At 39.2% G+C, this 13,884-nt stretch overlaps 1 protein-coding gene across 1 annotated transcript; it reads left to right on the forward strand.

The window, feature by feature from the left end:
* The first annotated feature begins 422 nt into the window (after positions 1–422).
* LOC105040692 (uncharacterized) lies at positions 423–12,501 on the forward strand. Its single transcript, XM_010917346.4, has 5 exons — positions 423–1,503; positions 8,277–8,895; positions 9,480–10,869; positions 10,970–11,059; positions 12,000–12,501. The coding sequence occupies exons 1-5, from the start codon at positions 747–749 to the stop codon at positions 12,417–12,419; spliced, it is 3,276 nt and encodes a 1,091-aa protein (XP_010915648.1). The 5' UTR covers positions 423–746; the 3' UTR covers positions 12,420–12,501.
* The last annotated feature ends 1,383 nt before the right edge of the window (positions 12,502–13,884 follow it).

Consider the following 13,884-nt stretch of genomic DNA (forward strand, 5'->3'; position numbering starts at 1 on the left):
TAATCGGCAAGCTAACATGTACAGTTCCTTTTGATTCTTTTATTTTGCGTAAATAACTCGGCAACACCAATCACGGATCTCAGTCCAACTTAGCAACATTGTCCCTGCGGATCATCCAAACCTGACCTTCGTCACTCCGCCGGTACGGACGCCCATAACAACCGCGAGGCACCGAATCGCCGACATCTGAAGCCTCAATCTAATTACTATTCTACCCTTATCCCGACGCGTGAAGCAATCCCAAATGAAGGCCAAAACCCGCTGGACCTTCCTGCAATACCGTGAAATGGTCAAGGATGTTTTCGTCCACGAAAATTCTAGGTTATCCCCGGCTTTCCACGGACGCGACTGGAGTCCAAATTTTTCTCACGACAACAGAAATTTTCAGGTGTTATCTTTCTTTCGTTCTGAAGGAATATCCCCGGCGATTTCCGTCTCCCTCCTCTTCCTCCCTTCGCCCTCGTCTCTTGCCTCTCTTCTTGGATTCCGATCTCCTTCCGCCGTCTGGAGAGATAGTGCTCCGCTTTTTCTATCCTTTCTTCGGTATCTGATCCCAAGACGGGCCTTTTTTTCTCGGCGGCGGTGCCGGATTTTGGCAAGTACCGCAAGATTTCGTTCTGTTTTGCTTCGGAGCCGTCTGGAAAGATTGCTTCTTGAAGACGTTTGGGCGGCGTTTTGGGGTTTTTGTTCGCTTTTTGGATTTTCGACCCGGATTTTGGAGTTAGGGTTTTGAGGTTTGGCACAACATGCCACGGAGTTCCCGCCATAGATCGCACAGGGAGCACAAGTACGGCGAGCGGTCAGACTCCGAGGAGGATAGGCACTCGAGGGGCCGCAAGGAGAGGGTTGAAGAGCAGGGCAGTGGTTCTAGGGTTTCGAGGGATCGGGAATCTGAGAAGCAAAAGTCCTCGTCTTTGCCGCAGCCTGGTGGTGGGGATATGTCTGTGGAGCAGTGGAGAAAGCGGAAAAATAGGGAAGAAGACTTGGCAGCGAGTGGTCGGTTGAATGGTGCTAGAAAGGATGATCGCGTGGCTGATCTGGGCCCTAAAGGTGAGAACTCCGGGCTTGCAGAGTCGGAGAAGGCGACAAAGTCGAAGATTTCTGCTGTCGCTTCGAGGGATAGGTCAAGAAGAAGGCCTGAAGGTTCCGCGGAAAGGTATGAGGACGGTAGCAGTAAGGTCGAGTTGACGAAGCGGCGGTCGGAGAAGGATTTGAGTCGCGAGTCGAGTCGTAGGGAAAGCAGTAGCCAATACAAGGATGCAAAGGAGAAGGGGAGGGTGCGTGGGCCGGAGAAGGACTTAAGCCGTGATTTGACCCGTAGGGAAAGCAGTAGCCAGTACAAGAATGTAAAGGAGAAGGAGAGGGATCGTGGATTGGAGAGGGATAAGAAGGCCCATGGATCCAGGCATGAGAGGCCCGATGACCTTGGCAGTTGGAACCAAGTGGCTAAAACGAGCTGCTCTGAAGATGAGAGAGCCCTGAAGAAGGATAAGGAACTTAGTGGTAAGATGACCTGTCACTTTGGCTTTTTATTTTCCAGATTTTCTCATGATAACTTTCTCTGACAATATATGCTTCTGAGGCTGTTATACGACAAGTTGTGTAATATCGTTCATTACCTTCTGAACTGACATAGTCTTTTGGATTTAGCCAGGTAATACTACTACTAAATTACTAATGCACGCTCAAATGCATGTCTAGATGCAGTGGTTACAGTATTAAAAAAAAAAAAAATCTTGGACAATGATGAAATTGTTTATGAATTATGAGGCATATCTTGCTACGACCAACAAATCATGATTATTTTGGATTTGGGAGTAAGCGGGACTCTTATCATGCGTAGAGTGAAAGAGAGTTCCCCCTTGGACTCCTGCTTCGTGGAGTCCAATGATGTTTATAGCAGAAGTTTGGTATGATTTAAGTGAACCCTAAGTAAGGTTATTATAGAAATTGAAAAGCTTGGAACATTGCTGCTTCTGTCTAGTTTCAAGAATAGGATTAGAATTGTAACCAGCATGGTTATCAAACTTTACAAGTTTTGAGGAAAAAAAAAAAAACTACTAATACAGATGCGGTGACTGGCACATGGGCACTTGACTGTTCATTTCCAGTGTCAATTATCTGGGAACTAACCATTATGGAGACTCCATAAGTTTTATGCTGCCATATCGTTATTCTACCGTAAATATTTGTTTAATCATGTGACTGAAGGGATATATGCAGGAAAAGTGTATGCAGCAAATGCTTTGATGCTGATGCATGATAGAAAACAAGCTTGTGATTCTCATTGGTCTGTCATGCATTGCTTGTTAGCCATATCTGTAGATGACGGTGCAAAGTTGCCCTTAGTGCTAGTTAGTTCTTTTCACATTCTCATGGCTATTATGTGTGGACTGGATCCAGGCTGTCTATCTTTTTTGTCTGTTAACTTGTTGTTATGTTTTATCAAAAAATAAACAAACTTCTTGTTATTTTTTTGCTCTCTTGAATAACTTGAATTATTTTACACCATACAATATACAGTATCCATCATTAGATATTGCTTTCAAAGGATTAAGTTAGATTGAATTTTTGAGTGGGGCTATTTATAGTTATTCCCTGAAAAACTAGGGAATTGCTTGATTGGACTTGTTATCAAAGACCTGATTCCATGCTATAGAATGTTGATTCTGTGCCATAGAGGGTTAGGCCAACGCCATTTTATCTATTCTGTCTTTAAGTTGATAATCAATAATCATAGATGAGTTCTTCTAGGGTATCAAGCCAAGTGCCAAATGGATCTCATAAGGAACTTCACATAGCCAAGCATTAGATTTCAAGTTAATCCCTAATAAGGAGGGAATACAAAGTGTAAAATGTAGGGATGACTGCTTTCTCCCTTTCTTATACTCCTATTGTTTACGATGATTGTGGAAATCTTAATGGCACTCTAGAAAGGCAAATTTGGTAGTTTCTCTTCTAGATGATATCTTTTTAAGGCTTGACATGACCGCTTTATTTCTTCTTACTTCTGTATTGAAAGCCTAGGCTTTTTTCTTGGGAACAAGCAAAAAGTTATGGGTAAAATGCTTTCCATGGACTGAACTTTATCGATCTTCTTATGACCTATCTCTCTCTTAATTTTCCATGTATCAGAACAACATTGCCTACTCTCTCTCGATATTTGGATATGCATATTCTTGCAGTTTAGATTTCAGAGATAAAATGTGAAACTGATTCACTAATTTCTTGCTTTTCATTTTAAATGTCTATGAAGATATACAATTCTTTTGATAGAAAAGAAAGATGGTGGAGGCTTAGATCAGAACAAAAGTAATATATAACACCAACAATTTATTTATATTAAAAAGTGGGGTAGAACTTCTAGAAAGAATTCTAGACAGCAGGGATGCCTAGATGACATGTTATCAGAAGATGTGAAAAGCATGCCTGCTGATAACTTCCATTGTCCCTGCAATCGTGGTCAATCTTGGGAACATCTTCTGAGCAATTCCGCATCATTTGTTAATATGAGCTAGTTAAATTCTTGTCTGTTTGTATCTTACTGGTTTTGAGAATTGAAGCCTGTATATCATGCATGTGCCATCTAGGGATCATGCTGGTATGTATACTATGCTGACCCATGCTAATTCTTGGAATGTGCCAACACAAAATATTATACAAATCTGTCAAGCAGCTTGCAGCTAGTGTTTTAAGGTGCATTTATTTAAACAGGCCAACATTTAATTGCTTTATATTTTTTCATAGATGTTTTGAAGAAATAATGCAGCCATCAATTACTTCATAGAAGTCTAGCATTGATATTTATCCTTGGCATCATTGTCCATGGCTGTTCGACATAGTACATACAATTGCATAGTTAGGTAACTTTTGATAGAAACAATTAAACAAATAGCAAACGATTTTGGTGATTTCCATATCTTTTTGCAACCTTGAGATCTGGAGAATAAGGTGTACTGTTAGTATCACTAGTGATACTATCTCATGTGCTCCATGAACTCAATAGTATTGTGGTAAGCACTGACCACCACCGCCAACATAGGTAGCAAGCGCATACTATATTAGATTGGTACGGGGGAGGTAGCTGTAGCAGTGGTTGCACTTGCATATACCTTTTGCATGCACGTTCTAGGTATCCAATGACCAAAATGTGTGTAACCAGACAAGTCATGTTTGTATGAGGGTTACTAAATCTTGTTATGATTTTTCAGATCCATAAATAGGCACTGCAGATCCTTTAGTCAAAACCATGAATATGCTTATAGAGATGCCAAACTCCGGTGTGAGATATAATCACTAATGGATCTCACCCAATTTGAATAATTTGGAGGTTCCTCCATCATAGCTTCTAAGCCCTTGTCTCCCAGAGGATGTAGATGATATTAAACTGTGGTTCCTCTCATGGCATAATTTCTTCAATTTGCAAATTGAATTGAAGTGGGGAAAGGTCAAGCTGGTTCCCTTTTTATATTTACTATGCAGGTCAACCTCACTTAGTCTCCCGATGCTTTGTTGCATAAGCTTATACCATCTTAGCAAATTCATTGTAATTTAAAATTAATGAATTTCTTTTTTGCTGTTCCTTCAATTTACTCTTAGCTCTGTTTTTCTTAGTTTTTCTTTAATCTCTTTGGTTGCTGAGCATTCTGATCCCTTCAAAGCTGTCAATATTGTTGCTGCCTTATAAGAAAAATATTACATTTCAAAGGCATTTGATGCCACAATACTCTAAAGGGTTCATAACACTGCTATTTCCATTTCAAATTTACATGAAAAAGATATGGTTGTTTGGCGATAGGTTGAAGGCAGTTGTTAGTGAAAAGGTTCAGTTGGTAATGAAGTCTGACATGTTAATTATTTTCATTTTTATGTGTGTAATTTTCCCTGAGTTGAATCTTCTCTTTCAAAATCCCAAGATCAACTTGAACCAGTTACCAGGTTTCAGTTACTATTTTCCATCTCTAGTCCTCTGCCTGTTTCTGTGGAAATTCAAACTAGTATTGTCTTTTGCAGATCAGTTAGGTTATGAAAAAGGACTAGTAGTTTATTCATTTCCTATTTTGGCATGTGTAAGAGAATTAACTAAAGAGGCATACAAAACAAACCAGTAATTGATGTAGTGAGTATATGGATGTCCCTTAGATTGTTGGACTGAGATTAGATGTGTATTGGGACCTGAAATGCATTGGAATGATTGCATGAGATCGACACTTGTTGCTTCACAATCTTAGCTTTGAATTTAAGTGTTTCGGAGGTTAAAGTTACTGAACTCTCTGACAGGTATATTTTCTTTGCATTATTTATTGTAGGTCATGAGGCTTTTCTATAGCTCAATTTAAGAGAGCGGTTTTATACTGTTGAAAGGTAATATAATCTCCAAAGCAAGAATAACAATAAAATGTAGCTTGAGCTTGCGTATGGCCAAGAAAGAACCTTTTCCACAGTGCCGAATTGCAGGCCACCGATATTTTCTTGCCACCATTTTTCTCCTCGTTAGTTACTGCAAGGATTTCATTTTTTGGGTTTCAGACAAATATAAACTCGCTAGCTTTTGACATTTTATGTGAGACTTTTCTAGATCTGTTCAAACCAAAGTCTATTCTTTAGTATTCCTACATTTTCCATTTTACTTACAAATAATTTAAACTCTTTGAAACGAAGATTGGAGGTTCTGGGTTGGGCTAAAAAATGGTTGCCAGAAGATCTCATTGGTGTGTTAAGGCTTTGATATATTCAGTTTCCATCATGGACTAGAATGTAGATTATGGTGCTTATGAATAGCTTTCCCAATAGGTCAGATTTGGGATCTTTATGTATTGAATTTAGATTTTGATTTCAGATTTGTTTTGATATCTGGGTTAAGGGCATGGAATTTGATAGGCTTCCTTACCCTTTTCTGAATTTGTTTCATGATGATAAATATTGGACATGAAGTTGATAATATATTGAATTCAAGTTTGATCATTAAAATTTGGGAGCAAACCTTTTTCTTTCTGTGGGGCATGCATATCTTCCATTGCATATTCATGGGCTAAAGCTTTCATGCTTGGGTTAATGTATTTTCTCTAGGTCATTTTCAATCTTGCAGTCTGCATGCTGGGTACCATATACTTTCAGGGAGAGCAATTCTGCTGATGTCTTGTTTTTCTGATTTGGTTCTCTGAAGTCAATTGTATTAGGAAAAGAGAAATTTTAATCAGGTTTGCAGAAGTTAGGTTATGATAGATTGATGGGCTTGAAAGATGGCTTTTCTGTTGAACGATTTGGGAATTACCATTATTTAATTTATGAACTAGTTGAGTGACAGTGTAGAAAACGTTGAACCTAAAAGTTGTTTTAGGCTTTAAGCAGATCACTAAATAATTTAATTATTTGTAACATAATATTGTATAGTTTCTCCAATAGATATATTTTGCTAATCACTTTGAGCTAAAATACGAAGAGTTAACCATGCCTTTTGAAGCTGTCAGAAGAAGACACTGAATGTGATTCTCCTCTGCGATTCCTTTTGTTAAGTTGTACCATTTTATTCACTTTCTTAACTATCAGTATATTTGTTAGGCAAAATCTCTGAATGGAATGTATGTTTACTTGATAATGGTATATGAGTCTTGATAATGGAGGTCATGATGACTCCTTTAGAAAAGTATATGAGATCTGGCATAAGCATATTGGAATCAAAATTATGAAATCAAGTGTCAACTTTGGTGAGTTGATTTTCTCTTAATTTATTTTTCCTATGAATCTATTTTTGTTTTGAGTGAGAGCTAAATATTGCCTCATTAATATTGTACACAGTCAGGGTTTTGAATCTGGTTCATTTTTTCTCTTTTGATACAATGCAAGAATATAAAAAGCAGTACTTGTGTTATTCATTATGTGTAATTCCATCACATGTAATTGAAGTGGTGGAGGCTTGGCAACAATGTCAATAGGATTTTAAAGCTGTTTTATGCTCGACTATGCGAGGCCCCAGATAACTTGTAATAACTCGAACATGCATGTTAAAGTGATGCTTACACCTGGCCTTTATTATGCCGTTGATTTATATAAATAAAAAAAATTCTTGGTTACTATGGCAGCATGCACCACTAATAGTTGCTGTAACATATAGAAATTGTCATTTTTGAGCATTAGTATGTCTCTCCCTTGAAAAATTGCCTATATGTTTTATGAGGTGTTGAATATTGCAAGAGGAAGAGAATTGCATTCTTCAAAGATTCATATTTACTCTGTATCTTATTAGTTATTGGGTATGAATAGCTAATGAGGAATTAAAAGTTTCAAGGGAAAACTCTAAACAATCCATCAACCTAGATAGATTTTAAGTCTGCTTCCTCTTAATTTAGCAATGTCTGTTGTCAAGCCTAGAGACCTTGCAGCACATTGACAATAAGCTCAGGGTTTTAAGAGATGAGAACATCATCTGCAAGCCAATTTGACAAGGTAGTGGAGAGGCCACTATCCTTATGCGGTCCATGATAGGGAGATCCTTATGGGGCCCACAAGGGGAGATGGCAAGCTTGTCTGTGCTAGCCTTGCTAATCATAGGAATTCCTTCCAGAGGTTAGCATCTATAATCGCAACCTATCAGTCATCTGCTCAGGATTTTTTTTTTTGTTGCAAACCAACAGTAGGTACAATATGTATTCATGAAACATCTGTTCCAGTGCCCATTTATCTTCAACTCACTTGAGATCTTGGAGGTGTTAACAGTATCAAATGAAGCATTGATGGTGATGATCAAGTTACATGCTATGAACATGTATTTTCTTTTGTTGTGATTTGTGAAGTGGCTGTCTATTTAATATATGCATTTCTTAAAAGATTAGTCTATATGTGCTTCTCTTGATTTCATAATATTGTGGAAAGTTTGTGAGGGGATTTCTATGAAATAAGTTCACACAGTAATCATCGTTCCCCATTCATGTTCTCAAACATCCCACTTTGACGATTTATCCTTCTCTATTGGAGATAAAAGTTGCATGACATTTTTCTGTTTGGTTGGTAATAAAGCATAATGTACTACTACTTTTTTATGCATCTAATTTCTTTTTTATCTGCGCTTGCTATGTTTAATAAGTTTTGCCTAGGCAGTTAAACCAGTGCATTTTTCTTTTGTATCTGTTATATTATGGAATGGAGAAGATGTACTAGAAATTTTCTCGATATGCATAATGTAGTCCATCAACATTATTTATTAACAATATTCCTGACAGTAACGGTCAAGCATTATTTTGTTTAATGATATATTTCATTTGTTTTTGGATCTACAGAATGGCAGATACGAGATGACTTACTCAATGTTGAGTTGGAGAAGGAGCTTGAGAAACCAAGGGGTGGGGGAGATGGCTCCGCTGATAGAGATAAGTGGCAGGGTGATGGCAGGGATAGTGATGACAGGCGATTATCTTCAAGAGATGATTGCCCCAAAAATGAAAGCTATAGAAATGAAAGGCACAGGGGTGAAAGGCATAAAGATGGAAGGTATAGAGATAAATACTGGGAGGATCTTGACAGAGATCAAAGGCATCGAGATGACAGACGCCAAGGAGAGCATTCCTCAAGGGATCATGCTAGCAACAGATCTGACAGTAAGCATCACAGGGATGAAAATTGGATTTCAGAGAGTCATTATAAGAAAAGTAAGCTTCAGGATAGTGATCGTGGTGGTTCTTATGGTGAGGATCACAGCACCAAATATAAGGATTTGAGGGGAAGGAGGAGGTCATTTGATGAAAATGATGCTTATGGTGACCTGAGGCCTCAAAGTGCAAAAGAGTCAGATGGAGACATTGACGGAGCTTGGCCAGACAAGATTGATTCCAATCGCAGCAATAATCGACCAAAGAGTTCTCCCAGCTCTGTTGTTCATGCCATTAAGGATCAAAGCAGGTATTAGCAGGTTTAGCTATTATATGCTGTTTACTCCCAGTATACTTGGCAGTGACCATAGCCTTCGGTCTTCGTATCCATGCTTCATGATCAGTGCCTGCTTTAATTCGTTATCTTTGCATATAATTCAGAGAACCCTTCAAATTAATTTAAATGGATACAATTTGGATATGTTCCTGATATAGCTTTCTGTCCATTTGAGGTCATTGTAACATTGTATGTACAAAAGCCCGGCTCCCCTTCTCTCACTTTCTCTCAATCTTTCTTGAGCTGAATATTTGACCATCTGGAGTGTGTGGGGTTTGAAGGGATGTGGCTGTGTGATGGAGATAGCCTGTTGAGCAGTACTCCTGTATCTCTAGCTCCTGATGTGTCTTTTTTTGTTGAAGTTCTCTTTCCATGCATCTCTTTTGTTTTGTTGATAACCTGCTTGTCAATCTGGTGTTCTTCTGTGTCCGATAACCTATGTATGCAGTGCAGGAAATATTTTATGCGAGCACTGGTTACATACTAAAGTCTAAGGAAATGTTTTAGTTAGAAATACTCTTTACCTGAATTATGTTCTTTCATCTTTATGTCTTCAGGCATAGCTTGAGGCGAGCAGAGCCTGCATGCCAAGACTTGTCACCTGGAGAGAGAGATCACTCTAGTGCAGCTACTGTGGGAGATCTTGCAGGCATTTCAGGAGGTCGTGATGGAACTTCTGATTCACGGTATTTAGAGAAGACCAAAACAAGGGATCACATTAGTTCAGGTGAATATCTGATTGAAACAGCTGCATCTTCAAAATTTGGCAAGACCCGAAGATCAGATGGTCGATCCCCGTCAGTTCAGTTAATGGAAAAATCTCAGGCCACAAACGATAGACAATTTTTATATAGAGGTGGCACAAGGCATAGTAATGATATTGAAGATGTGGCCAACAAAGGTGGCTCTTACAAAGATCAAAGAGATTATCCCACTGATGATGTCAAAGAGCAGAAGTTACTGTTGAAGAACCGTAGTATGGATGATTATTCCAAAACGGAAAACAGTGAACATGTTCCTCTTGGTCCATCTTTCAACCGAAATGGTCATTTCCCTGGAAGTTTGCCAGGTCATCTTCCACCTCTGCCACCTGTCCGGCATGGAATTGGGAGTCCAGTTTTGGGTTCATATGAAGATGATAACATATCTCAAATTGGGGATCGTAAATTGATTAGCCGTTACAGAAAAAACAGCGATTTCAATGCTGGAAGAGGACAGGGAAGTGATTGGAAGAATGTCCCAACATGGCCATCTCCAGTTGCTAATGGATTTCCGCCTTTCCAGCATGGACCTATGCTTGCTGGATTTCCTTCAGCTATGCAGCAGTTTCCTGCTCCATCTCTATTTGGTATGAGGCCATATATGGATGTGACCCATGCTCATGTCCGCCCTTTTGGTTGGCATAATATAATGGAGAGTCCATATCCTCAGGTGCAAGGGTGGGATGGAAGAACTGGTGTGCTCGGTGATGATTCCCATGCCTATGGAAGACCAGAATGGGATCATCGGAATAGACATCTAATGGACGGCAGAGGATGGGAGACGAGTGCTGGTACGTGGAAGGTACAAAATGGAAACTTCAATATCGAGATTCCTCAGGAGTCAGATTTTTCAACTCATTCACTGCCAGATGAAGGATGGGCTGGGCAGTCTGGCAACAAGTCAAGCAGCGAACAGGCCCATTCTGAAAGCACTGAAATCAAGCAATCTAATGATGCACCTGCAGCTAAGAATGCTGCGGAAGTACCTCCAGAAACTATAGATGAAAAGACTCCTGTTCCTTCTAAAACAGCAGGAGATGATCGCTCCCGGTTTTGCTGTAATTACCTTTCTAAGCTTGATATCTCTGTTGACCTTGCCTCCCCGGAGTTGTATAAACAATGCTTAACGCTATTGGGAACTAAGGACCCTGGTGTATGTAATATTTCAAAGCATGGATGCCATCAGGTACTTACAACATTTTTTGTATTAAACAAAAAATTTTTGTTGTGTACCTTCATGTATAATGCATATGTGGGTGTTGATTATCAAATTTCTTCTGTTACAGAACAATAACGATGTGAATAAAGTGGTAGGGAAGAGTCCAAATAACCTCTTAACTTCTCTGTTTCCTACAAATACAGAGGCTTTTTTTCAGGTATATTCATGCTCTGTGGTGCTCTCTGCTAATTTAAATTTTCTTTATGTATTTTTAGGTTTTATTCTTGCAAACTTCTAGTTTGCATGCGGATAAACTGATATGCGAAAACCTTTCAGATTCATTTAATGGTACTGAGTTTAGATTCTTAAATTCTAACTGAGAAAAAATGGAGGGTTCGGATACCTGAGTGGAGGCAATTTATGTGACACTACCATGACCACAGAGACATTTTTGTTTTGAAAAATGACTGGTCGGGAGGTTGATTTAATCATTTGGGCTCATTGCTTTATGGTTGTTTAGGGCTTTTCTTGTCTCATCTTCCAGAGTACCCACTTTCCGCTGACAATATACATAAATGGCCATGTCTTGATTTTTTTTTTCTTGTATGTCTGTCTGCATATTGTAGGTATTATTCGCCTGTCAATCTGAGTCCCACGACTTGCATTTTCCACATTAAGGTGGCTGTTTGTTTGCCCAATGCCCAATTCTCTGAAAATGCATTACAGGACCTTAAATTTAAGGTAAATCATTGATAACGCTGGTGGGATGCTTATTGTCACTCCAAGTCCCACAACTCACATTTTCCACATTAAGGTGACCGTTTGTTTGCCCAATGCCCAATTCTATGAAAATACATATGAGGACCTTAAATTTAAGGTGAATCATTGATAACCCTGGTGGGATGCTTATCACAAATCCCACTTTTGATTAATTGAACATGATAAACTTAGTCCAAGGTTTTTTCTTTTCGAACTCATTGTTTACCATCATTTGTATACTTGTGATGACTCATAGTGTAGTATTGAGATTGGAAAATTGGGATTGGAAAAGAAATTAATGCATCTCTCCCTTGAAAGTATATTAATAACAGAATCAAACAGTTGCAAATTAATTTGTTAATGGCATGCGTGCTTGCTCCGTGGTTTGAACTGTGCAGAGAGCCATGTCATTGTATAAGAAGCAGCGTGAAGTAGCAAAAGCAATGTTCCCTGTTGCAACAGCAAAAGGAGAAAAAGATTCTCCGGAAGTTTCTGATGCAGATAAAGTGAAGGTGATTGATGAGCAACCTGCTGAAGAAATGTCATTGACAAATGCTAATTCCTGTAGGAGGAAAGAAGAAGCGGGAAAGAATGTCATTGCTGAAGCCAAAGATAATGTCCCTGGTGATGCCAACGAAGGGAAGAGCACCAATGCCAATGCACTGGGCGATCTTTCTGGTGATGCTAAAGAACCGCATTCTGATGTCATTTCTGATGCTGTTGTTTTTGGTGAGGGTTCACGGCCATGTGAGGCTGTGATGTCAGAATGTAGGGTAAATTTAAGCCGAATACCTATTTCTCCTGAGAGTACACATTGAAACAATTTCTATTCCATGCTTTTTCTGCAATGGCATCACCAATGAGGCTCATGCTCCTCAGCTCATTGATCATGGTTCAGTAGATGGCATCTAAATCTCTTATTTTTCATTTATTTCCCTGTTTCCCTCATTTCAGTGCTTTCCAAATCTCTGAGGAAAGTATTCTATGGCCTAAGAAGCAGCTCTCACCAATATAGATCATACGAGATGGCATGAGAAATCTTTGCCTGTATGTTAAATTGTATTCCAAGTTGTGTTTGTAGAAATCATCTTGAGAGTCCCTCGTAAATTTGCATAGAGGAGTCTGTTTTCAGTATGTTATTCTGCATTCTGAAGCAATATCGTTTACCCCAAAAAACGAAAAAAGGAAAAGGCAATGTTGGGTGCGCTGCTTGCAAATTGTTTTCAAAATTTGCATAAATATCTTAAGTAGTCGTCCTGTTTTCTACTTTGCTCTGTTTGCAGCTGAGGAAGATTAGTGTGGTTTCTGGAGAGAAAATAGAAGACAATTCTTCTGACGGTCATTGAAAGGTAAGAATGCTCCACAAATTGTGTTTGTATCTTGGTTATGTTATCAGCTATTTTAAAATTTATTTTCTGTTAGCACCAGGTATTTAAAAGCATTAATTCTAATTATGACATTAAGCGTTGTGTAACTATTATACCTTCTACTGTCTTTTGTTTTCCTACTAATATCCCGTAGGTATTGAGGTTATGAAAATTATGTTAAAAATTATTATTATTATTATTATTTTAGTGAACATTTCTTTAAAGAAATTTATACCCAACTGGATATATTAGCTAATACATGGTTTGTAATAATGTTGCTGTAATAACAAGAAAGGCGGTTGCGGCAGGTTTAAGGCACCTTCAGTGTTGTCGATAAGGTGCAGCGAATTAAATAAACAACCAGCTTACCATGTCTTATTGTCATTCTTGCGATCTTACTGTGTTGATAAATCATTCATCAGTATTCAGATTTGTTGCGGTCAATCCCTTTGTCGTCTGGTCGTCGGAAACGAGTGCCTGCAAAAGAAAGTTTACACTGATCGAAGGTGGCTTCGGCGGGGACCCTCCAACGATCAAGTCAGAAAAAAGACTAGGCAACAGTGAAAAGAAAACAAGGAGCTCAACGGGAGAGGATGAGAGAGAGGGAGGGAGCAAGCCCAAGAGTTTCGAAAAAAGACCTCTAGCACTGTTGCCTTCCCTGATATATATAGTGGAGCATGGTATGGCGCCGTCATTAATGGCGCGAACAATTGAAGAATTGTCAACTCACTGGAGACTGTCAGAGTCGCCATAAATGTGTCAAATCGTCGTGGGGCTGTCAAATCGCTAGGATGGACCATGCCTTAGGTGGGATAATGTCCCTAGGCGGGAGTGCCGCGTGCAGTTGTCCGGACTGACAGTCTCTGGCAGTAGTACGGCGATTGGAGGAGCCGACCGATCATAGGTCGGCGGCCAG

The sequence above is a fragment of the Elaeis guineensis genome, chromosome 3 (genome assembly GCF_000442705.2).
Source record: "Elaeis guineensis isolate ETL-2024a chromosome 3, EG11, whole genome shotgun sequence".
In the NCBI taxonomy this organism is placed as follows: domain Eukaryota; kingdom Viridiplantae; phylum Streptophyta; class Magnoliopsida; order Arecales; family Arecaceae; genus Elaeis; species Elaeis guineensis.